The 27,655-nt window shown below is 34.8% G+C and overlaps 1 protein-coding gene across 1 annotated transcript in view; it reads left to right on the top strand.

Annotated features, from left to right (window-relative positions):
- The window catches only part of Arpc4 (Actin-related protein 2/3 complex, subunit 4), a 78,754-nt gene extending 61,596 nt beyond the window's left edge, over nt 1-17,158 (top strand). The window contains exon 5 of the mRNA XM_090392562.1: nt 16,895-17,158. Within this exon, the coding sequence (XP_090248688.1) occupies nt 16,895-16,900 (6 nt within the window). The 3' untranslated portion in view covers nt 16,901-17,158. The remainder of the gene's footprint in view (nt 1-16,894) is intronic.
- Nucleotides 17,159-27,655: the final 10,497 nt, after the last annotated feature.

Below are 27,655 nucleotides of genomic sequence, written 5' to 3'. Positions count from 1 at the left end.
AAAATTTCCACAGCGGAATCCATTTCGCAAAGTACCGGTACGACTTTTAGTTAGCGCTGTTAAAGAAGATATTTGGTCAACCGCTCGGAACCCCTTCCCTGAGTCTATACCGACTTTAATGCAACCATCACCGTCAGTTTCGTTTTCTATAGTTCATTCAAGTATGAGTGACGCTAAATTGTGCAGAGCCGCATTAAGGAGTCCCAAAAATACTCTACTTTAAATAGAATGTAATTGCAAGATGTTTTACGTTCTAGAATTTAAATTTCACTTTCAAAATTATATATACAAACTTTCTTTTAATTATTTTTAACCTTTAAGAATATTTAAATCAATATATTTCGATAAATAATGGAAAATAAATGCAGCGAATTCATCCCTGTGGTTTTATCACGTAGTAGTCACTCGGTTTTATTATCGTTCGACCAATAAAAATAAAGTGCCCCACTTATTCATGTTTATTCTAACTGCAATGTGAATAAACGAAGAGCTGGTGCTTTTATTTTATGTTTAGTTACTGTTATTGTTTTACAATAACAGTAAATTTTGTGATGAATAAAATGTATCGACTATAGAGGAAATTACACAAGAATCAACTGTTGAACGGTCTGCATTAATACGGAAAAAGTGTAAAGGAAAATTTTCCACGCCTCGTTTATACAATAAAGATTATATGAAATTGGGGTTCACATTTTCTGGTAATGAAAACTATCCTTGTCCCCAGTGTTTAGTTTGTGGGTGATACTTGCAATGAAAGTATGGTACCAAACAAATTAAGTGCCATTTTACCTCAAAACACAGTCATTTGTCAGAAAAGCCAGTAGAATACTTCATTGAACTTTCAAAATCCATAAAGAAGGTCTACATCGTTCACCAAGAGAATGAAGACATCAGAGAAAGCTCAAAAGGCAAGTTACTTGGTTGCTCAAATAATTGCCAAAAACAAGGAGCCACACACACTATTGCCGAAGCCACTATAAAGGAATCTTGCTTTGCTATTGTTCGAACAATGTTTGGGCCCGAATTTAGAAGATAGAAGTTAATAAAATCTGTTTGGCAGATTACACGATTGGAAGACGTATTCAAAACATGTCTGCTGACATTAAGCTGCAAATAAAAGATATTTTTCAAGACGATAATATGATTTTTACATTGCAGTTAGATGAATCAAGAGATGTCAGTGGGTTAATGCAATTACTCGTTTTTATACGTTTCATTCATACTAACAGAATTATTGAGCAATTCTTGTGTTGTCTAGAACTTCCAAAGAAAACTAGAGGTGAAGATATATTTAAAACAGTAGATTGCCTCATGAAGGAAAATAATTTGCTATGGTTAAATTGTGTAGGAATATGCACAGATGGTACTCCTTCAATGGTTGGTTCAACAAAAGGTCTCACATCTTTAGCAAAGAAAGAGAATGAAAATATTATAATTACTCATTGCTTTTTACATTGCGAAGCACTAGTCGCACAAACCACTGGTAATGAATTAAAAAAGGTTATGGACAAAGTTGTTCAAATGGTCAATTACATTAAAAGTAGACCTCTTAAATCAAGATTATTTGCTAAAATTTGTGAAGATATGGGGGCAAAATTTAAAAAACTTATACTACACTCAGAAGTTCGTTGGCTGTCAAGAGGTTGAGTGCTTTGTCGTGTATATGAATTGAGGGAAATGATGCTTAAACCTTTTGAGGAAAATCAACAAAATGAATTCTGTGATCTAATTCAAAACAAATTATGGTGCAAAATTGGCATATCTTGCTGACATATTTGAACATTTGAATAAAATAAACACCAGTATGCAAGGAAAAGGAGAAAATATCTTAACAGCAATGAATAAAGTTTGTGCTATGAGAGACAAGATAGAAATTTGGAAAAGGAAAGTGAAAGAAGGAAATTTTGAAATGTTTTCCAAAACTGCCGACTGTGAACTAAAATGTGATATCAGCTCACTAATTGTTGACCATTTAACAATGCATGGAAAGAAAATTCATCACTACTTCCCAGATATTGAAATACAAGACTATGATTGGATCAGAAATCCATTTTTTTCAACTGCAACGATTAACTTGTCACTTATTGAAGAAGAATTAGCTGAAATAAAAAATGATTGAAGTCTGTTAATGATGTATGAAGCGGGTGATTTAGACAACTTTTGGATTCGTGTTTCAAAAATGCATCCAAACATAGGTAAAAAAGCATTAAAAATTCTTTTGCAGTTTTCCACTACACACGTGTGAAGTATCCTTTTCAACGATGGCAAACTTGAAGACATTGAAATGTGGAAGCTTCAGAATGCTTGATGACGAAATACGAGTGTCTTTATCTACTATTCCACCAAATATTGAAAAGCTGTGTTCATTCCATGAAGCTCATATAGCTCATTAAAATTCTATTATTATATATTTCTTTCTATTTCTTATAACAATGACATTAATCTTTGAAATAAATATAAATATATTATATATTTTTATTTTATATATTTTATTATATATAAAAATACAGTATGATCGAAAAAATTCAACAAGCGAGCTATGAAATCTGTTTTCCCTATATTAATAAATACATTGAAAAATTATGAAGAAAGAATCATTTCAGCTCACTTGATGTGTCTTTTATTCGATCATATTGTATTATATATTTTTAATAAAAATGAAAGGTTTTCATGAGATAGGTTGTGTCGTGAAACAAGTCTAACCTCTGGTTTGCTAATAGACTGTGTCATGCCCTCAAGACAAAAGTGTAGTCTAACTATATCACGCAACCTTTAAAGGAGTTATATGATATTTGATCTTATCAAATATCAAAAGGAGTTGCTTGTTATAGTAATGATGGGATCAGTTTTAAAAGGAGTAAGTGATTAATCACTTAATATAAATAGTGAATTTTTATTAACCCAGTATCAGATGAACAGGAAGAGATTTTTAAATAAACCTTTTAAAAGTTATACAAAATATTTTAAAACCATATACTTAAACTACATCTGATCTGGCCACGTGACCCATGAGAGCAAATCAGACTGAATTACTGTGCTGCGAAATTATGGTTGTCTAAAAAGTGTGTCACCAACATGAAAAGTTTGGAAAGCACTGCCTTCAGGTTTACTGAAGTGATCAAAGCTGCAGGTAATCTTGACTGCATATGCTCAACATGCTCTATAGTAACACTACTACTGTAATGAAATGATGTGCTGTGACAAACTGCGCAAAAGTCGATTCCTTATTCTTATAGAACCAATTTTAAGCTCTATTAAAAACAATGAAAGTGCAAATTATTCACTACAACGAACCAAATTTCCTTGCAAATAACATTACAATCCATGCTCTAAAATTTTCATTTGCTGACATGGACATTTTTAATTTAATCTATACATCACACTGCAGCATCTAATAGCTGTGTTGTCAAGGCAGTAAATATGTGTGAGTAGAGGGCACTGAGTAGTGACTGTAGCTCCGTCTAATGTTAACACTGATTAGCTTTTGAAAATCAACAGCCAGAATATATGTTCTGAGTAATATTGTTAGAAGTAATACTGTTAAATATTAACACTAGAAACTAAAACATATCTAAAATACTCTGGATTAGAGATAAATGTTGAAAGTTTTTTTCACTTTGTTATAATATAAATTAAAGATGCCAAAAAATTTTATTCTTGGTACATCCTTTATCTAAGTGTAAGCAAACACGGTTTGTGCATGAAGTAACTTCACGACTGGGCTACTTGCATATAGAGTCTAATGACTTCACATTGATTGCCTTAGTATCCCATAATGCAAATCACATATCCTTATGGTTGTGTATAATAGTATGCATTATGGGAAGGGCCACTATCCAGACTGGTTTCGACCTTTATGAGGTCTCATCAGTGGGAGCCAGACAGAAAGGTGATGTAAGCTATAATAAGAGATGGTTATATACCAAATTTGAAAGTAGTAATTTTTTTTTAATATATTTTTATTTTTGCTTATATAAAATCTGCTAGCATTTTGCTTTATTCCCTGGGTACAGAGCCAAATTAAAAGTTGAAAGTGTTTTGATAAAATCCACAAGAATTTGTTTTGTTTCACCTTATGTATAGGGGGAAAATAAAAACCTAACATACTTTTAAATTACAAAAAGAGTGCACATTATCTCCTGTTATATATCATCTCTATGGATCATATTGTCAACAAAAGTCGCATTAGGCCTAATATGAAAATTAGAGATATCAGATTAGTTCTTTACTTTATGTAGATATTATATTCTTAAATAAATCCAGTATAAGCTTGCAGGATAATAACTGCTGTAATAATGAAAATCAGCAATAAGAAGATCAAGGCTATGAAAATAGATAGAAACAGCTACATCCTGAATAGGAAAACCTATAGAACAAGTAAAATATTTCAGCTCTTTATGCATAATTTTTAGTGAAGGTGGCAGATTAAATGTGGAAATAAACAGCAGTATGAGCGAAGTTGGTGTTGTGGGCGAGTCAACTGAATATATGAAATAAAAGAAATAATCAAAACATTAAACCAAGTGTATACAAGAGCATTTTTAATGTGCAGGAAGGTGTTTAAGGGATGGTATGGTTAGTTAAATAGAATGGGAGAGAAAAGGTTAGCAAAACAAGTATTTGTTGCTGGGATGGCAGGAAAAAGATCCAAAGGAGTACTGAGATCTAAGTGGATGATTGATACAGTGCCTTGGAACAAGTAAAACATTTCAGCAATCGAGGCTGTTTTTAGTGAAGATGAATGAATATGAAAATAGACACCAGAATTAGCAAATCTGGTAGGGAGATTGTAATGCTATTATAATATCCCCCCCCCAAAGGATACATAGCAGGAAATCGTTTTCAGTTTGTTCCATCAACTGACTTTTCACTGTTTACCATGGTTTTCCGAATGAAAACAGCAGTGTCCTTATTAACAGATGAACCACTGTGCTTCCTCATGCAGCACAGTGGTTCATCATTTTGGTTTAAGAATACAGTTAGTTGGCTAAATCTCAGATTTTTATCTCATCCTGATTCATTAAACACCCAAGTGAATATCTACTAATGGAGTTCCACATTTATTTATTTATTTAGCATATGGCTCATACATGAAAAGTTACATTACATTAATCCTTAATATATATGGACATATGAAAGACATATGTAGAATAATAAGACATAATACAGTCATAAAAGAGACACTCAAGAATAGGCTATAACTGTATGTCTAGGTTGATTATCCAGTCAATTGCACTTGGTGTAGAATGGATGAAGTCTGACAGGTTTCCACTGTATGCACATTGGACACATTCTGCTGTAATATGATTGATTGTCTGGTGGGGTGATCCACAGTCACACCTCATTTGTAAAGGTGGTCTGCACATCTGCCATGATTGGAGTTCCACAGGAGATAATTAGTGGACATCAATTCTCCAAACTCTGTCTGTTTTATCAGTATTCAAGAAACAAAAAGATTGTCTGTTTCTTTAGTGATGGCTTGCAAGTTGAAATACAATTTCAAGTCTCAATGGAACAAATCTCACATATCATCATCAAATTCCTGCCATGTACCCTCAAGGGGTGTACAGGATATGACAGTACTACATGAAAAAATTACATCATTACTAACTTCCTATCTACAATTTTCCTCCAAATCAGTCTGTTACTTGTCAAGACTCCAACATTATCAGATCTTATATTTCTATCGTCTAAGGCACTTTGTACCGTATCAATCCACCTATATCTTGGTCTTCCTCTGGGTCGTTTTCCTGCCAACCTGGCAGAGAACACTTGTTTTGCTAATCTTTCCTCTCCCATTCTATTTAAGTGACCGGGTCAAAGCTGTATAACTGAGAGGAGACCTCCACATAGCCTTTAAAGGAATGCGGAGAACCGACCAGGGCTTCTGACCTAATGTCCAATCCTCACCTTCTCGTGGTGCACCCTGTTTGGTATCTACTTTGATACTGAACGAACGAGGATGGGCTGGCAATTTGGGATTTAGCCGACTAAATTGTATTCTTATTGGTTAAACCAAAATAAAAAAAAAAAAAAAAAAAAAAAAATCTCACATATTTAGCTCATTATTAAGATTTTGAATGAGTGAAATTAATTTGAGCTGTCATAATATTTCAGAATTGGATTTTCATCTTTATAATTTCATACTCTTCTAGTTCTCTTTTATTTCTCCCATTGTTTGAATTTTTTTTCATGTTTTTCTTTTGTGTTCATTGTGTACTATCCTTGATATGCAATTTCCCACAATTCCTTTTTTGTTTTGTCCTCAGTTTTATTCCCAAACTTATATTTTATGATTATCACTCATTAGTAGAAGAATGTGATGTTGGACTTTGCCTTCTTGGGTGTAAAATACTAGATTATATGTTAAAGATGTCAAGCTATTTTAAACCTGGTTTTACTGCATTTCCCAAGTAAGCAAACAGACAAATACGTCAAGTTTGCGCCTGCACATATTGCAAGTCTAGGTGACCCGCAATGTAGTGCAACTTGTGGTAAAGGTGGAATAAGCTCTGATCACTATTCTTAATATTTACCCGTAATGCAAAGCCCATCTCCTTGAGAAGATGTATGATGCTATGCATTAAAGGCAAGGGGCCACTACCCAGACCGGTTTCGACCTTTATTGAGGTCTCATCAGTGGAAGCCAGGCTTAGAAATACCAAGGTTAAGTAATACAGAGCCTATAAGTATTTTACCAAAACAAGTTACCATAAGGTGCTTTGACCTTATTAAATAAATATCTCAGGATGAGAGATAGATGTAGAAAGTTTTTTACCTTGGGTATAATATATGTTAAAGATGCCAAGCTATTTTAAACCTGGTTTTACTCCATTTCCCAAGTAAGCAAACAGACAAATACGTCACGTTTGCGCCTATTGCAAGTCTAGGCAACTCCTGGTAAAGGTGGAATAAGCTCTGATCACTATTCTTAATATTTACCCTTAATGCAAAGCTGGGTAGTGGCCCCTTGCCTTTAATGCATAGCATCATACATCTCCTCAAGGAGATCGGCTTTGCATTAAGGGTAAATATTAAGAATAGTGATCAGAGCTTATTCCACCTTTACCACGAGTTGCCTAGACTTGCAATACGTGCAGTGCAAACTTGATGTATTTGTCTGTTTGCTTAGTTGGGAAATGGAGTAAAATCAGGTTTAAAATAGCTTGGCATCTTTTAACATATATTATACTCAAGGTAAAAAACTTTCTATACTAGATTATATTATTTATATTATATGGTAGCTAACACAGTTTTGATACTTTCATGTTTAAGTTGATTCACAGTCTATCAGATTTATGCTGTATATCAGTAGAGAAGTCTGAAAGAATAATACAAAATATGATATTCCAAGGTGACAAGGAATGTAGTTTAGCCCTTTGTTATTCAAAGTTGAAAGTACTTGATCATCATCATCAATTTCCTGATATACACCGATCAGGTTACTATAACAGCACTACATGATTAAGTTTACATTATTATTAATCCCCTATCCACAACTTTCCTCCAAATTATTTCCTCTTACTTGTAAGCACTCTGATATTGTCATATCTAACATTTCGTTCTTCTAAGGCAGTTCTGACTAAATCAATTCACTTAGACCTTGGTCTTCCTCTGGGTTTCTTTCCTGACATATTGGCATCAAACACCTGTTTTACTAACCTTTCCTCACCCATTCTATTTAAGTGGCCATACCACCTTAGATTAGCTCTGCTGACATATTCTCGAATGTTTTCTCAGGATCTTCATATCTGTGGTCTCTGTTCTTTGATCAACTACTTTGTTTCTAACCCAATTCTCAGATATATATATATATATATATATATATATTTATTGCTTATTCTGTTGTCTATTTCCAGGTTTAACCTGCCATCTTCAGTAAAAAACTGGGCCTGAAATATTTTACTTGTTCTATATGATCTCCATTCAGAATGCAGCTGAAGTTTTCTATGTTCCTGCTTTTTTTTCATAGTTTTGGTCTTTTTATTACTGATTTTCATGCCAAATTTGTTTACAGCCGTTATTCAACTTAGAGAATCCCGGAGACTTGCACTAGATGTGTTTAGGAGTGCAAAATCATCTGCATAAAGCAAAGAGCTAAGTTTGACATCTCCAATTCTAATATCAGGCTTGATGCCACTTTTTTTCATAATGTGATCCATATAGATGATAAATAAGAGTGTAGGTAATTTGTCTTATCCCTGATTTTACATCAAACTATCTTCCTGTATTTATTTCAATTCTAATTGCTGACTGACAACTTAAATATAGACTATGGATTCTTCTGTATAATGTTCCATTCACCCCATATAATTGTAGTATTTTGAAAAGCTTTCCTCTTGGCACCTTTTCCAGATCAACACAATTTAAATACAAATCCTTATCATGTTCCAAAAATTTCTCAACTGTTTGTCTTAATGTGAAAATCTTTTGGACTGAATTCAGCTTGTTCTTCACCAAGCTTCTATTCCACAATTTTTCTTAGCCATTTCTCAAGTATACTTGCATAAAATCTTACCAGGAACACTCAGGAGAAAGATACCTCTAATTCTCACATTCAGCTTTCCATTTTTATAGATGGGTACTATGAGAGCTCTGCTCCAATCCGGAATTCGATTTTCTGACCAAGCCCTCTGAATTATGTAGTGTAGCCACTGCAAAACTTTCATACCTACATACTTAAGCATTTGTGGTCAAATATCATCTACTCCAGCTGCCTTTTCACATTTCAAGTTAACGGCTTTTTCTACCTCAAATATTGATATGTACTCCTATTCGCATTCCTCTTAAAAAATTTTTCTAGTACAGTTCTGTCACTGCTTGGTTCATTTATCAGTCTTTCAAAGAAGTAATTACTCCAGACATCTAGGATATCCTTATCTTCAGTTTTCATGTCATCTTTATCTTGGATTCCTTTTATAGTATTCTTTCCTTCATTTCTAAGCTTCCTCAATAGCCTCCAGAACATTTTGCCACCTTCCTGATATTTATTTTCCATACTCTTACCAAAGTCTTCCCATGACTTTGCTTTAGCTACTTTTACACACACAATAATTTGCTAGAAACTTTTGGTATGCTTTCTTCTTTTCCTGGACTGCTTCTTTAACTTCTTGTGTCCACCATGGTGTTCTTATTTTTCTATCCTTGCATACAGCTTCACCATATACCTTCCTAGCTCAATCGGTCAATGTATTTTTCAGTTTTCCACTACGACTCCAATGTTTGGTTCTTGTTTTCAAATTACTGAAAATTTTCTTCAATAATATTTGCATAGTTGAGTCTACAATTTACCCGTAAAAACTGCTCAATTTTAATTCTTTTTAAAACTTTCTTACGTACTGTTCAATGTGATATCCATTTTTATCCTGCTTAGTACTAAGTGATGGTCACTTCCAATTTTGAATCCTCTGTACATTCTTGTATCCTGAACAAGCTTTATGATATCACTATCAACAAACATAATTAATGAGGCTTTTCTTATTTCTTGTGTCTTCTCTCCATGTGTACATCTTTATGTTGAAACATGGTGTTAGTAATGACTAATCGTATCCTGAGCAGAAGTCCAGCAAATACTTACCATTATTATTAGCTTTGTCCTTTTCTCCAGATTTTCCCAAAATGTTCCTATATATATGGTGAGATTCATTTCCTACTCTGCTGTTCGGGTCTCCATTGCCAGATATCAATAATGAAACTTGTATTGTATGGTGGAAGAACAGATAAATCACCAGTTGAAATGATATGATTCTAAAGCTTGCTGCAATATAAAGCCAAGAATCATAGCTACCTCATTGAATGTTTTTAGATTAGTCAGTATTTTCTTATTTCTTTCACTCATTCTGTATCTTCTTTTTGAAGAAATTTTCTTTTCCCCAATGCTGTTTGTATATTTGAGTTGAGAGTTGTTGAACTTTGATACTTTTCTGACTTCAGCTTATTTTTCTTTTTAGTGATATTCAGTTTCATCCTGCTAATTTTTTTTTGGGATGCACAGTCTTCCATCCTAGAGAAATCTGAAGGCATCACTATCAAACCATATTGTAATCATGATGACTGTTTGTTTTGTGTTCTCTGTGTATATTAATTTTTGCACATTTTTATGTTGAAATATGATGTTAGCACATACTAGTCTATGGCCTGAACAGAAATCTTAAATCATTATTAGCTCTATATTCTTCTCCATATTTTTGTTTCTCACCCTTCTCCCTTCTATTTCACCCTCCAAGAAGAATCTTACATCGACTACCTTTTCTTTAATTTGCATGTTTTCTGCTCAAAATTGGCTTCCATTTTCAAGTTGCTACTCTGTCCTTTCTGCAGTTTCTTTTACCTGTTATTTTAGTCGTCTTCATCTTGGCAATATTAAAACTGTTTCCACGGTCTGAAAAGTCATGCCCACACTGTTCTGGGATTGCTAAGGCATTCTGTTGGTGAACTTCTTTCTGAGGGAAGAACAATCAGTGCAGAGCAATGTTGGACAAACTGAAAGCAAATAACCAAGACTGCTGACAAGCAGCGTGATTTTGGTGTACAACAACAACGCTACTTCACACCACTGGTGAGTAGTTGCATTGTAATTGTTGGGAAACTCTGCCACATTCTCCCTAAGCACAAACTTCAATTTGTTTGGCTCCCTCAAGAAACTCCTTTCCGGAGGTATTTTGCTACAGATGAGGAAGTGCATCAGTACAGGATTTCTTCAATTGATAAACTGATCTATCCTTGGGACAAGTGCATCAATAAATCTGGAGACTTTGTGGAGAAGTAGTGTATGTTCACTTATTTCTTGTATAATTTCAGCTTTCTATTATTAAACATCCTTGAGAAGAAGAAAAAAAGTGTTATACTTTTTCAGAAATTCCTTGTACAAATCTGAAAGGCTATTTTTGCAGTTCAACAACAATAAAGATTATTCCTAATCTCAGCAAGTATTGGCCACATTCATTATTCAAAATTTGGAAGACAATTATAAGATCACTTTCAGTCATCGACAAGGTTAGGTTATTGGCTCTCTTCTGTCTTTAGTCCTATATGGCATTTACTAGGACTTCAATAAAATAAAAATAAAAAATGGCAGTGGGAGAAAGAAAATTACATTGGATTGAAATCCAGTGATTCAGTAAGTGACATGATAGAATTTCTCCTCTCTTTGAGACCAGTTCCCAAATCTGTGTTTTGTGACACAGCATATTCTTCCACTGGAAAGAACTGTTACCAGATGGAAAAGGAATGCATCTGATAACAGTGTTCAAGCAGGCTATAGTGTCTTGTTTAGGAGCAGGAGGGAAGCCGAAGATATCCTCACACTATCACAGGTCATTGATAGGTTTAACTTCTGGCTCTAGCATTAGCCCGGGCTCATTTGAACCAGGATTCATTAAGCCAAACAATCTTTTTTTCATTCCTTGAGTGTCTATTGCTTTCTTTTAAGTGATAAGAGGGTGCAGCTTTTGAAAGCATCTGCTGCTATACTCCATCTATGATGGTTTGAAGCAGCAGATGCTTTCAAAAGCTGTACCCTCCTATCACTTAAAAGAAAGCAATAGACACTCAAGGAATGAAAAAAAGCTTGCATGGTCTAATGAAACCTGGTTCAAATGAGCCAAAGTTATAATGCTAGACCCAAAAGTTAAATTAGAGAATCAGTGAGCCTATCAATATGGAATGATAGATTCACTGATTAGACTGCAGACCTGTGATGGTGTGGGGATGTCTTCTTGGTATATGTTTGGCTTCCCTCCTGCTCCCAAACAAGACACTACAGCCTGCTTGAACACTTATCAGATGCATTCCTTTTCCATCTAGTAACAGTTCTTTCTAGTAGAAGAATATGGCATGTCACAAAACACAGATTTGGTAACTGGCAAAATTGCATATCAGAATATAATACTTCAGCTAACTGGTGTGTTCCATTTCAACAAGCCATGGGCACACTGCCCATTGGTGTCCAGTGCAGTGTTGGAGTTTCTGTAAACCCATTCCACACCAGTCCTTTATGTTGTCTATCCATTCTCTGTATGGTTTATCTCTTCTGGTCCTCGCTCATTCTGCAGATGTGTCCAAATAAATGCAGCTTCTGTTATATAATCTTCTGCATTAAATTCTCTTTTGGGTTGTATCTTCTGATAGAGCTCTTCATTTATGATTTTCTGTTACAGGAAAATTCTTAGAATTTTCCTGTAATAAGTTCTTTCAAATGCCAAAATTCTTTTTCTTGATTCCTTACATACGTTTCAGACCCATACAATATTCTTCTATAGAATACACTGCTAAAGATGCTTTTTTCCCTAGTACTCTTAATTTCGTTTGCAGGCTGATTACTATACTTTTCCAGATGTTATCCATGGCCTTCAACTATGTTCTGATCTTTATTTCTTTTTTTACAGTCTAAATCATGTCATTGTTCTTTATTTTCTATATCAATTACATCCACCTGTATCTTTTGTTTCATGTTCTTCTCACCAAATATCATTATCTTGTCCAAGTCTCATCCCTTCCTCATTTAAGAGTTTCAATGTTTTTTTGTAGTTCTCTTTTGTCTTCTTTAGTAATAACAATGTCATCTGCGAATCTCAGATTGTTAACTCTCATCCTGTGTACTGATATTCCTTTTACATCTTTCTAAATGTGCGATGAAAATGCTTGGTGATATTAGGTCCCCCTGCTTGTTCTAAACCATTTCCCCAAATCATCACTCATTCTTATAGGTTTTTTTTAACATATAGCTATTAGTTTTTTGTCAATTCCATGATTCTAGCATTAATAATGTTACTTTCTGGTCAATACTGTCAAATGCCTTCTGAATATCAACAAAGCAAGTATATATGTTTTTGTTTTTTCTCCTGGCATTATCTGTTAATAGCAGAGAACTAAAGAAATTGAATTGTACTTCTATCTTTCTTAAATCCTGCAAGGTATGCTTCCAATTGTGTTCTCAATCTTTTTGTCAATATCATCACATTACCAAGGTGACCTGTCAAGGCAATTTCTATATCGTCGTCCAGTAGCATCCTCTAGCAAGAGGGTTGCAGCAGATGAGCAGCTCTTCTCCATTTCTCTCTGTCTGTCGCTTCCGTCATTCTTAAACCAGTCCATTCCACGATGTCATTAAACCACTCTCTAGTTGGTCTTCCACGTCTTCTCTTTCCCTTGTAATATAGTTCTTGTCAGGTGTCCCGAAGAACCTCTCAGAAGATGTCCTGCAAATCTAGTCTTTCTTTGCATAATATTCTTTAACAGTGTTCTTTCCATCCCAACTCGTCTTAAAACTTCTTGATTTGATATTCTTTCTGTATAGCTAATCTTTTCCATCTTTCTATAACACCACATTTCCAATGCATTAATTCTTTCCATATCTCTCTTTCTTAGTGTCCATGACTCACTTCCATAACTTGCAATACTCCACACTGTTGCTTTAACTATTCCAATTTTAACGCCTATTTTAGTGTTCTTGTTTATTAAAATTCTCTTCATTTCCATAAATGCCGATTTAACTTTACCTATTCTATTTCTAATGTCCAACTCTGAAGTTCCTTTCTCTGAGATCCAGCTACCTAAATATTAAAATCTTTCCTCTACATCTTATTTTTACATTATCTCCTATTTTTCTACCCGTTATCATTATCTTGGTCTTTTTTGTGTTAATTCTTAGTCCATACTCTTTACAAGAATTTTCAATTCTTTGAATAATTTGTTGTAACCCATTTTCACTTTCTGCCATCACTACTACATCATCCGCATATCTTAAGTTATTAATGATTCTTCCGTTTATTTTTATTCCTTCTTCTACATCCTCAAGTGCCTCTCTAAACATTTGTTCACTATAAAAGTTAAACAATAATGGTGATAACTTGCATCCTTGCCTGACTCCTCTCTCCACTGGGAATTCTCCTGTTTCCTCTCCATTTACACATACTGACGCTATTTGTGACCAATATAATCTCTTTAAAATTTCCAAGTCATAAGAGTCAATATCAGTATTTTCTAGAATGTCAAAAAGCCTTTCATGTTTCACTGTATCAAATGCCTTTTCAAAACAACTTTCCACCATGGTTTAGTGTTTTCTCCCCAATAATTCTTAGACAAGTTATAGCCTCTGTTGGTTCTGAATCCAAACTGTTCCTCATTCATTTCTTTTTCTATTTTATTCCTAATTCTCTCTAAAATTATTTGCACCAGAATTTTTACTGTGTGAGTTATAAGACTTATCGTTCTAAAATTGTCACAGTCTAAAACTCCCGTCTTTTTTGGAATGGGGATAAAAATTGATCTTCTAAACTCCTCTGGTAATTCTTGTCCTTCATAAATTCCGTTATAATTTTCTATAATTTTTACATTCTAGCTTATTTCCTTTCTTGTATTGATTTCATTCACTCGTCTGGCATTTTCCTTTCCTTCCATACCATATTACATAGTTGGTGCATTTCTATAAGCATACTTTTGCCACCATATTTAATCATTTCTACCTCTTCTCTTAAAATGTCCATGCCATATTCATTACCTGGTGGTGATATCTGCTTCAATTAGTTTTCCATCTAGTTTTTCTTCATAGGACTGATTAAAGTATCTTGTCCATCGCTGTACAATTTTATCTTTATTCATCAATACTTTGCTTTTTTCATCTTTAATTGTAATCTGTTTTGGTTGCCACCTTCTATTGATGGTTCTGATCATTTTGTATACCTCCCTAGTTTTATGCTCTCCATAGTGCTGGTCTATATTATTGCATTCAGCTTCTATTTCATCTTATCCATTCTGACTGCTTTTTTCACCTCATTATATTTTCTTTTATCCTGTACTAACTTCAGCGTTTCCTGTCTAATCCTCTATTTCTGGTATGTTTCTTCAACTATGTCCTCTATCAGCTTCATTACTCCTTTCACTCTTAGATTCGAATTTTTTTCTTTGTCCACATGTTTTAGTTTCTCCTGTAACGCTGTTCTGTATCTCTTAGTTTCTGATAATGGGGTTTATATTTTCTTTTTAATTTCAACTTGATGTTTGCAATCACTTTTGACAAAATTAGTCGACAAAAATTGTTTAAAATATTAACCAATTTAAACATACCAAACCAACTTTTACAATCTATTCAAGAAATATATACAGGAAATAAAATAGCAGTTAAATTAGAACACGCCTCAGAATGGAAAGATATATCAAGAGGAGTACGACAAGGATGTACCCTCTCACCTCTGCTTTTCAATATATATATAAATGAAATATTAACAATCTGGAAACAGCATAACCCATTTGGTATACAAATGACCCCGCAAATGAAGATAGATACACTACTATTTGCAGATGATCAAATAGTATTAGCTACATCAGAAGATGACTTACAAAGATCATTAAATGATATCTCAAAGCAATATAATATGACAATATCCAAAGAAAAAACAAAAATAATGGCATTCAAAGGAGAAAACCCAATAAGAAGTAAAATAGTGATAGATAATAAAATACTAGAACAAGTAAACACTTTCAGATACTTGGGATGTGATCTATCATACGAAGAAGAAAAAGACATAGACACTAAAATATCAAACTTTGTCAAAGTAAATGGCATAATAAACAGTATATTTAAGCCATCCCTGGTACAAAAACACACTAGAATCAGACTATATAATGTCTTGTCAAAACCAACTGTACTATACGGAAGCGAAACATGGACCACGAAAAGGAAAGATGAAAAACGAATTCAAACAGCAGAAATGAAGTTCCTCAGAAAAACAGCTGGATATACCAAGTGGGACCACAAAACAAATGAAGAAATCTTACAATCCCTAAAAATCAAACCAATTAATTACTACATAAGACAGTATAAACAAAAATGGCTAGAACATTTAAATCGAATGGACAACAGCAGACTACCAAAAATATTATACAGATACAAAATAAGTGGAAAAAGAAGAATCGGAAGACCAAGAAAGAGATGGCATGAGACCGGAACAGGCCACATGGCCTATATTCCATGTTAGGAAGAAGAAGTTTGCAATCACTGAATCTATATCTGCTCCTTGAAAAGTTTGACACTGATGTTATCCACCTTCTTTTAATTATAATCATATCATTCATGTTCTTGGTTTTCCCATCATTTGATTGCTTTTTCAACTCTCCTTTTGTTGCATCATCTCATGGTCCACAGCAAATTAGCATACACCTCATTCATTTCTTCCCCCAAAACCATGCTTTCCCAACCATCATTTTCTAGTCCAACTTTGGCATTCACTCTCTTTCAATAATTAGTACATCTTTCTTTCTTTGATGTTGACCAATTTGGTATTTGACTAATTGATCCCCTGTTAATCACTTTTCTTGTAACACCTCTGTTGGCCTCTTGCTTTAAATTATAGCAAGAGGAAACACATTATAGCAAACCCACTAATTAGTGAAATAACAGCCAACTACCAAAGTACTCCAGGCAGCACCTCACTGCCAATACCAATTAAATGAAATTCAGATTAAAGGAAATTATTTTATAATGGGGAAAAATAAAATGATGTGATAAAACTAAAATTTGTAATGCAGATATACTGGTGATTGTAAATATATTATAATCATTTCAAAAATGTCCTGATTGCCACCACTGTGATTTATTTTTGCATTCCTTTATGACACTGAAAGAACTAAATAGAAAAATGTATGCTTTTAGAACTTTTTATAAAGAAATGCAAGCCATAGAAGAAACCAGTGAAGTTTCTTCCATGTTTACTTTTTTTTAAATACACTAAAGAAAACTTGCAATCCACAGGCTCACTGTGAAAGTTATATGAATCTTTGTAAAACCAGTGTTATGTTAGCAATATATTTATTATTATTACTTCTCTTTTTAATTGTAATTATGACATGCATCTTTTTTATGTTGATTAATTTATACTTTTCCACCCCTGAATAGTTCTGACTTGAAGAGGAATTAAAAAAAATCTACAACTGCCAACTTTAGGAAATTATATTGTTGAATGTTTCCATGGGTGTTCTTGTTTGCTGTAAAACAAAAAGTGGTTGATGTGAGCAAAGAAAATACTTCATTCACCATGAACATTCATATGTGACCTTAGTCATTTCCAGTTTTTGTATAATAGGACCAAACTAATGATGTATTGTTGAATCATGAAAATATCTTATTAATAAATAACTTTGTTATATTTTTTTCATTTAATTAAGTTGGTCTTTTCTTAAAAGTTTAAGCTGTTAAATAGATACAATTGAAAAAAAAAAAAATGCCCTATATATTTTTTTTTTTCTTTAAGCTGATCTGCTTTTGTGTTGTGTTTAAAATATGTCAATGCTTAAAATATCACTTCCTCATTGCGGACATATTTGCATGTTTTAATTGCAATTATCACATTCATCATTTTTGGAAGCTTTCACAATAATGCCACTTTGAGACCATGCATGAGCCCATTTCTATGATTCATGAGGGTAAGGTTCTTAAATAATGCCACTTTGAGACCATGCATGAGCCCATTTGTATGATTCATGAGGGTAAGGTTCTTAAATAATCTGCTAGTGAAAATTGTATTGATTGCAACTTCAAGTGATGAATCTGTGATATCATTGTAGGATAAATGAAGTTTAATCTCTAAAGTTTATTGTGGCATGTGTTGTGGGTCATTACAAACTGGAGTAAATATTGCCTTTGAAAAATGACTGTTTTCTTGTTTTTTTGGGTAGTAATCCCTACACAAAATACTTAGTGGAAGAGCAAGAAAAAGAAACAATAAGTGTGAATTCATACCCACTACCTCTCTGTTGAAAACTACAGATTTTTTCATACATTCTCTTAATTAGCACGTTTTTTGAGATTTTGTGGAAGGAATATTGAAACACCACCTTCATGAACAAACCATAGCTGCTAGTTTCTTCTATTTTGTCATAATGCATATCAATTCTACTTATAAAAAGGTTCATCAAATTCCTGGTGTGTACAGGATAATATGATAGTATTACATCTCAAACTTACATCATTACTAACTTCCTGTCAACAATTTTCCTCCAAATCAATCTGTCAAGATTACGACATTATCAAATCTTATATTTCTGCCTTCTAAGGCACTTTTAACTGTGTGAATTTACCTATATCTCGGTCTCCCTCTGGGTCTTTTTCCTGCCAACCTGACAGAGAACAGTTGTTTTTGCTAATCTTTCCCCTCATATTCTGTTTAAGTGACCATACCACCTGAGCTGCTAACACATTCCTGGACTATTGATGCCATCTGTTTGCACCTCTAATCTTTCTCATATCTGTGGTCTCTAGTCTTTGGTCAAGTGTTATTTCTAACCCAGCTCTCAAATCCATAAGTTAAAATTGGTTTGAACACTATCTTGTATACAGCTAATTTAGTGTTTTGACTAATTTCTCTCTTATTTCATATAAATTTATTCAGTTAAGTATATCATCATCTGCATAAGGTAAAGTGCTGAGATTAACATCTCCAGGTTTAATACCGCTTTCCTTCATAATGTGATCCATATAGATAATGAACATCCCTGTCTGACACCAGATTTAACCTCAAACCATCTTCCTGTACTTCAATTTTAACTGCTGACATATAACTCAAATAAAGACTAAGTATTGCTTGATATAATTCCCCATTGACACCATATAACTGTAGCGTTTTGAATAGCTTTTGCAGGTCTACAAAACTTAAATACAGATCTTTGTTATATTCCCACAATTTCTCAACTATTTGTCTTAAAGTGAAATCTGATCCTGACAGCCTCTATTTGGCCTGAATCCAGTTTGTTCTTCTCTTCCACAATCCTCAACCATTTTTCAAGTATACTTGCATAAATCTTACCTGGAGCACTCAGTAGGGAAATATCTCTAATTCTCACATTGTTTTATTTCCTTTATATATATATATATATATATATATATAAATTGCTTGGTTATCCTAATATACAATATACCCAAGTTAAAAATTTATTCCCATATATATATATATATATATATATATGGTATTATGAGAGCTCTACTCCAATCTGGAATTCGCCCTTCTGAACTGTACAGTGCAGCCACTTCAAGACTTTTATACCTTTGTACTTGAGCATTTCTGGTCAAATTTCTACCACCACTGCCTTTCCACATTTCAAGCATGGATATGTATTCCTGACTGCATGCCTGTTGAGTATTTTTTTTGCCACTGTGCTGTCACTGCTTGTTTCATTTGGCAATTTCTCAAAGTAATTACTGCATACGTCAACAATATCTTTTTCTCCAGTTTTTCATGTCACCTTTATCATCTCTAATTCATTTTACAGAACTCTTTCCTTATTTCTGAGCTTTTTCAGCTCCAGAATATTTTTCCACCTTTCACATATTTATTTTTGATGTTCTTTTCAAAGTCTTTCCATGACTTTTTGTTTAGCTAGTTACACAGTTTTTAGCTTTCTTACATTTGTCTCTGTATTCTCTAAGAGCACAAGCCTTATTTGCCAGGAGCTTTTGATATGTTTTCTTTGTTTCCTTCATTGCCTCTTTAACTTCCTGTGTTTACCATGGAGTTCTGATTTTTCTATCCTTGCAGACATCACATGTCTCTCTGGCTGAATCAGTCAATGTTTTCTTCAGGGCTTTCCACTGAATCTCCAAGTTTTGGTTCCTATTCTCAAACTCTTTCATTTTTTCTTGAATAATGTTTGTGTATGTCAGTCTGCAGTTCACATCTGAAAGCTGCGCAACTTTTATTCACTTTAAAACTTTCTTAAATGCTCTTTTCAGTAAAAAAGGTTGTACATTTTAAAACTGAGGGAGGACTAAAGAATCTAGCTCCCCGTTTTAGTAATTGATCAAACACGGTTGCTTTTCATATCACTTGAGCTTCCATTAAGCTAAGAGTTCTGGTCTCGCACTTGGCATCAAAATCATCTCCTACCTGGTTGGCCATGTGGTTAGCATACCTGCTCTCCAACCATCAAGTTGCAGGTCTTGCAGCCTGTTGATTGGAGGCACGTTATTGTCTTCAGATGGGAAATGAATTTCATCCTCTAGTACAAGACCAGTGCCCTGCTGACTGGAGGCAGTGGTCTAATAACCTTTTAAGGGTGAAAACCACATAAATAACATTTATGCCACAGTACACAACTCATCCTGTTGACTGGAGAGCAGAGCCACTTGGCTGGTTTGTTGCATGACTACTGAATAACCAGATAATATACAATTTACCATAATCCTAACATTCCTATTTTATATTTTGCAAAGTAAATGAATTTAATTAATGGCATAAGAGTTTACATCTTACCTGCATATTACTGCAGATGAATAATTATTTGCAGCATTATGCAGGCTCAGATTATGAGAGAAAAAATATCTTTTCAAATAAATTTCATCCTCCTATTGACATTTATTTTATAGGATACTTCATGATGTAAAAGGTGTGGTTTCCAAATTGTGAGATAATTCTCAATGATTACTTAAGAATTGACACTTTGTTTTCTGCCACTTTTAGAAATTTAAAAAATGGTTTACTATTAATTCATGACAAAATGAGTGAAGAAATTTTGCTTACATTTTTTAAATCATAAGGGAAAGGAAATCCATGTATTTATATTACTATTTCCTACACTATTGCTAACAGAATCATGATGCACAATATATCTTCTTCAGCCAAGCCTGTGCTAGCCAATGTGTCTTGAGATGAAATACCATTTACTACTGTATGATAAATGGCCTTCATTGTAGTGAAACACTGCATTTCCCACTAGAGACTCATCTATTCATTGGACATCATCAGATGCCGTGCCACACTAGTCATCACCAGGTGGTCCTGTTGTATGCTTTTCTGGAGGCTTCAACTCTCTGAAGATTAGTCACTCCAGACTATCTATCCCTTCCTCTTTTTCCAGGAACTTGACACCTTTTATTACTGTTTTGAGAAGTTCTCTTTTCAGTGTGTCCAAGCTTCAATATCCTTAAGGAGCCTTAAAGTTCTTTTGATCCTTTCTAGTACCTAACTGTTTGTCTGCCTTTCAGTATATGATATCCTCAACGACTGTAACATTACATCTCAAAAGCAGCTATCCAAGTCTCACATCCAGAATCCTCAACTTTGTTCCTGTGGGGAAATAGACCTATCCTCCTAATTTTAGACAAGTCTCTGACGCTTGTTTTAGCCATTCTTTATCTTCTGAACAATTCTTCACATTAATAATGGATCCCAGGTACTCAAATGTGCTGACTTCAATTCTTTTTCCATTAAGGTACACTTGTTTCTCAGAAGCTTCCTTGTCTGTATATCCTTTGAGAACCATTATCTCTGTTTTGCTAGGATTGAGCTGAAGTCTTCTGTTCTTACTGATCTCATTAACTTTGTCAAGAATTTGTCATTACAAAGGAGTACTGTATCATCAACATATCTCATATAACTGATATCACCTATCCTAATTCCTGTGTTAAGCTAGTTCAATGCTACATGCATGATGTCCTCAGCATAGATACCAAAAAGGTGAGGAGAAAGTAGGAATCTTTACCTAACTCTGTTTCCAACTTGAAGCCAATCAATCAATCCAACACCTGTTCTTACTGTGGCTTCTTGCTCACTGTACAAGTTAACTATCATCCTGATAATATGGTGAGGAAAACCCATTATTTTCATTACTTCCCACAGTTTTGCATGCTGAACACCGTCAAAAGCCTTAAAGTAGTCTGCAAAAAACACATTACCATAAGGAGTATAAATTCTTCATAATGCAAAAAACACATTACCATAGGGTAGGGGTTCCCAACCCTATGCCCGCGGGCACATGGCGCCCGTCGCTGTTCAACCGTGTGCTGTATAGTTTGAAACACCGTCAAAAGCCTTAAAGTAGTCTGCAAAAAACACATTACCATAAGGAGTATAAATTCTTCATAATGCAAAAAACACATTACCATAGGGCAAGGGTTCCCTACCCTATGCCCGCGGGCACATGGCGCCCGTCGACCAATTTGTGTGTGCCCGCCGCTGTTCAACCGTGTGCTGTATAGTTTGAAATAATCACGCAACAATTCATGGCATGCTATATGACGCATGCATTAATGACACATGACGAGGATTAAATGCATACATTGTAAAGTAGATGCTCATTCGAAGTTGTTCATTCCAGTTTAAGAACTGGAATATCATCATATTCTCCTAATTATGAAGCACTGGCCAATGAAATGCAATGCCAAAGATCATGCTAACTTACATATATATATATTTAAATTTTTATATAATGTAAACTTTGTATGTATTCATTTACCAAACAAATTCAAAAAATTTGTTTGAAAAAATGGTGCCCGTTGCCTTATCAGTATTTTAGAATGTGCTCTAGGAAACAAAAAGGTTGGGAACCCCTGCCATAGGGAGTATAAATTCTTCATAATTTTCTATGATCTGATCTTTAATACCTTTATCTGCACCTGGGCCTTATTGTTATTAAGCTGTTTAACTGCTCTTTCAACTTCATGCCTAGGAGGAGGTTCCAAATCCAAATTTTCCTTATCCTCTTCTGTACAGTTCCTCACAGTATTCTTTCCACCTGTTTTTGATTTCCAGATCTTCTGTTAGTACTGCTCCATTCCTGTCTTTGATGACATTCAATCTAGGCTTAAACTTATGAACTAATTGTGCCTCCTCCTTATCTGGAACTCTTTCACATTTATTAGCATAAAAATTTTCTTTTTCCTGCCTGATGGCTCTTCACGAAATACCATGTTTTGTATCCTGTGAAGGGCCTGTAGTTTTTGTCTTCTGTTCTTCCTGCATGCATTGCCAATATTGTGGAAGGGCGGCTGCTGATAGTGCACAGGACCAAGCCTGTTAGTAATGTATTAGATGCTTTCCCATCCTTCCTGGAGGGAAGCATTGTCAATCCACATTGATGTCAGGAGAGTCGATGCTCTCCTGACATCAATGTGGAGATATCTCCCATATTGCAAGTATATGCATGTCTCCCATTGCAAACACGTATGGGAGACATGTTTGCAAGCCCTTCAATTCATTATATCTTGTTAAAATCAAATGATTTAATGCACGTAAAAAAGATTTATATTTAATTTTTTTTTTTTTGTCACTTGTTAAAAGAATTCGTCAAAGATGTGACGTACGGCATTTTTAGTTTTTTTTTTAATCATTCCATATTATATCATTTTAGATGATCCTTGTAACAAGTAATGAAATATTAGAGGCAAACTTTTTGAGCATTAAACCCATGGCTTATACAGGAACTGAGGTAAAGGAAATGGAGGTACATAGCATATTCAAGAACCTCAATGTGAATACAGCTGTGGGATTGGATGGTATACCAGCTCGAGTTTTATGTGAAGCGGCAAGGGAATTATCAGTGCCTTGACCATATTGTTTAATCCAAGTCTCAGGTCTGGGTTTGTCCCGAGGGGATAAAAAAAGGGGGAAATAGTTCCATTGCATAAAGGAGGCTCCAAGACTGATGTAGCAAATTACCGACCAATCAGCATATCAGGAGTCATCGTCAAAGTACTGGAAAAGTTGGTCAAGAGCAAAATACAGGAAGGGATAGATGAAAATTGGATACTATATGGGTGAGGGGGGGGGGGGACAGCATGGTTTTGTGAACGTAGGTCATGTTTCAGTAACCTGTTGACGTTTTATAATACAGTGACAGCTGAGATGGATAAAGGTAATGAGTTTACAGTGATACTGCTGGACATTGCAAAGGCCTTTGACAGGATACCACATGGAATTCTAATCAGTAAACTGCAGCACATGGGGATGGATATAGGGTTGGCAAGATGGTGATTGATGGAGAGATATCAGAGAGTAGTATACTCAGGAGTAGAGTCCAAAAGAAGGCTTGTGACTGGTGACATGCCATAGGGTTCTGTTCTTGGAACCACTACTGTTTAATTTGTTCATTAACAATATAAAAGGATCTGAGAGGAACTGTTCAGTTATTTGCTGATGATGCAAAGTTGGGTAGAGCAATAGTTATACAGATGATGTCAAAATTTTGCAGGATGATTTGGCAGACTGAACAAAGGAGAATGTTTGTCAGTTTAATGTGACAAAATGTAAGGTTATGCATTTTGCATAACCTTACATTTATGCATACAGTTCCACCAATGTGGTACTGTACTCCAGGAAATTGACAAAGCCAGAGACTTGGGAGTGTTAGTGGGTAGGGAGTTAAACTTTAGGGGACACATAACAACAGTGGCCAAAGCAGCTCATCAGATCACTTGGTTACTGAAGAATACTTTGAAGAGCAGAGATTGGTGATGAGGAGGAGACGATCCAGAGGCGAGTGACAAAGATGGCTGCAGGTCTATGGAATGAACCTTACGAGAACAGGTTGAACATTTGTGAGTTACAGAAACTGGTTGATAGGCAGAAAATGGGTGATTGAGATTGATTATCCAAAATGTAAGCAAACTTTGTTTGCTTATATTTGGATAAACAAGAATGTAATTTCTTTGGCATCTTTAATTTACCTATAACAAAATGGGTTTCAACCATGTGACTTCATTCCCAATTTTGTGTGGGTTAGCCACATCTCCAATACCTTTAGGATGGCAAGTCATCATTGTTTGGATGACTAGAAGCTGGCATGCTGGCTTAATGTGTCACAGAGTGTCTCGATACTATGGATGCAATTTCAGGATACAGAAATCTTTACAAGAGATGGCCAGGATCGTGTAAGGATCAACCTGAACAGGCTGCTAACAGCAAGGTGGAAGCCTATGATGTCCTGTCATCAATTGTCTCCTGAGGTTGCTGCAACCATAGGTTAAATTTGATTAAAACATGTTCAGTAGTGTTCAGATCAGCGTTCTGTGTAGGCCAGTGAAGTGTAGTGACGTTAATGTCCCCCAAATGACGCAGTTACAGCAGCAGCCTTATGACATAGTACATTGTCTTGCTGAAAGAAACAAGTCATTTCCATAGAAGCATCACAAAGTTGGAAGCATTGCACTGTCCAGAATGTTCAGACCTCTCAGAGTTCAATGTTTGTGGCATTGCAGAGGTCGGAGGCTAAACCGGGAAAAAGTTTTTGTGCAGATTCATGTTACAGTAAGTACTCTGAATTCAACTTTGGAACGTCATATTCCTCCATTTATACCAGCTACAAGCACGACTCATTACATGGCATGATGCACCTTGCCCATGGAGGTGTCCGCTGACTTCCTTCCAAGTTGTATACTTTTCTATCTCTTCTGCCAATTTAATAGCTAATCCATTTTCATTGATATTTATTACATTCATGGTGCCTACTTTAGTTCTGCTGGTGCTGAGTTCAAGTTTGTTTCAGTAGCAGTTTTCACCTTTTGCTCTGGTTCTTTGATGAAAACAATAGGGGGAATGGGGGGGGGTTGCTTAACTGCTAGACAAAACCCCCAGCCAAGAATAAAATATCGTGATGAACCATATTGTTTTAAGCCAATACAGAATACAATTTTGTTCGATGCAATTCTGTTGGATGAACAGAATAGTCTCATCTGCTGGATGAAATCGCATTCTTTATAGGTTATATGCAGTCTCCTCTCAAAGATAGAAAGAGCACTGAAATTAAATCAACATACATTATGTTGCAAAACTTATATTTCCATTTATTCTGAATGCTACAAGACATTACATACTTTAGTAAGATATAAAGAATATACTAGAAATGGAGCATGGTATGAGAGTAATGTTAATCAGCTTCTAGTGAGATGTGGGCTACCATGATTGTAGTACAGAGCTCCCATAATCAAATAGCCGACCTCGAGTGCTCTGAAAAGATAGGCTTGCTACCAAAAGGTTTTTATCACATCCGATTTTCCTAGCTGGTCCAGGGCATTTACCATATGGGTTTGTGCATTATATATTGAACACAGACTTGTTCACAGAACATGGACAGCTGGTATGAAGTAGGGATGCACCAATCCAGGATTTGGCCAAAGCACTGAATACTGAGTTTGAAATTTGTTATTAGTTCTTTTGATTAACCACCCAAGACGTATATATACGTCCAGGTTACCATGGATGCAAAGTGCATATTAAAATTGTAATACCATTGATATTACATTGAAATATATGATGGATACGAAGTGTAGAGGAGTGATGTATTTTATCCACATTGATGCCGACGTGGTTCAAGTTGCGCTGGCCAGACAGCTGTTTCAAACTGCTGGTTCTTATCAGAGATCTTAAAATGGCAAGAATCCTCATTCAATACCCAAGTAGTGTTTCAGAGAGTTGTATTTTTTATAAGTGAACAGTGGTTGGTGAGAAAGAGTAATTAACAAATCAGAACAGAAATGTATTCATTTCAGCATTTTAAAATAATTAGATCAATCCATATATTATAGCTGAATATATATATATATATGTGTGTGTAAGTATATTCAGCTATGAATCTTTAATATGCATCTTTAACATCTCCTATTTCCTTTGGCAATTTACATTGCCAAAATGAAGACCTTTAGACTGATAAAAAGAGAAAATAAAATTTCTGCCTTCCCAATATAATAACTGTTGAAAGTTTATTTATTTTTTTCCACTTGGTTTGACTATAATAAATTTAGTTTAATCCTTTATCCAAGTGTGAGCAAACAATTAACGAATTAATTGACCATGCCAAACACTATATCGAAGCTGAGGGAGAGTATATTGATTGAAATAAATTATTTGAATAATTATAATTGGCCTGTGTTTTATTTTCTATCAAAAGTTCGGTTTCTTTTTGTACAGAGGGTGTAGCAGTGAGTGTGAAGTGGAGGTTAACAGCATGAAATATATGGTGAGATGTTGCTACAGACCTGGCGGCTCAGTTGCAGGGAACAAAGAAATGCGTCGCTAATTTAGCCTTATGGGTACCAAACGAGTGATCATTATGGGCGACTTTAATTTTCCAAACATTGATTGGGTAGAAGAGAAATCTATTGAATTGTTGTAAGACAACTTTCTCAAGCAGCACGTGAAAAAAGGAACTCGGCATCAAAGAGTGTTGTATTTGCTCATGGCATCAGAAGGAGGGTCTCTGTTAAGAATATATTTTACCACCAATTGGTGACAGTGATCATGCTGTGCTTTCTTGGGGAGTATCTAATTGTATTGATGCTCTGATTAAAACAGGTTATATGCTGAATTACAAAGCTGGAAATTATGATCAACTTAGGGGAATACTATCTTTGGTCTCATGGTATCAGTTACTGAATGGGAAAAATGTCAGCAATGCATGAAATCTTTGAAATGAGGCGGTATCTGAATTTATCCCTAGTGTTCGAAGAATAAATAGGTTGGGAGTGAAATGGATGTGCAACCTTATTAAGCAAGAAATCCACAAGAAGATCATGGGAATAAGAGTGAGCAGAGTTATGAAATACATAAAGCTAAATCAGAGTATGAAAAGAAATTGGCCATGCAAGCTAAAGGCAATCCAAAGAATTTTATTATGATGCTACAAAACAAGCAAAAGAATAACTTTATTGAATGCAGATGGTACTAGAGTGTCGGAAACTAATGAGGTTGTACAGTTAATGAGTGCTCTTGCTAAGATATATCAACCAGGTGTATGTAACATGTGCAGAATGCTACTACATTGGATGAACAGTTAGAGGTTCATGAAAACAAGGTTGAAGAGCTGTTGCATAACTTGGAGAATATAGGATTGGAATATAAACTCTTGACTTGAATCAGGGGATGGTTGACAGATATCAAAAAGTGGTATATGG

Source organism: Typopeltis vanoorti, chromosome 5, assembly GCF_054136105.1.
Source record: "Typopeltis vanoorti isolate ZY-2024b chromosome 5, IOZ_Tvanoo_1.0, whole genome shotgun sequence".
NCBI lineage: Eukaryota > Metazoa > Arthropoda > Arachnida > Uropygi > Thelyphonidae > Typopeltis > Typopeltis vanoorti.
Note: the sequence above shows the minus strand (reverse complement) of the source record. Positions and strands in the feature narration are given on the sequence as shown.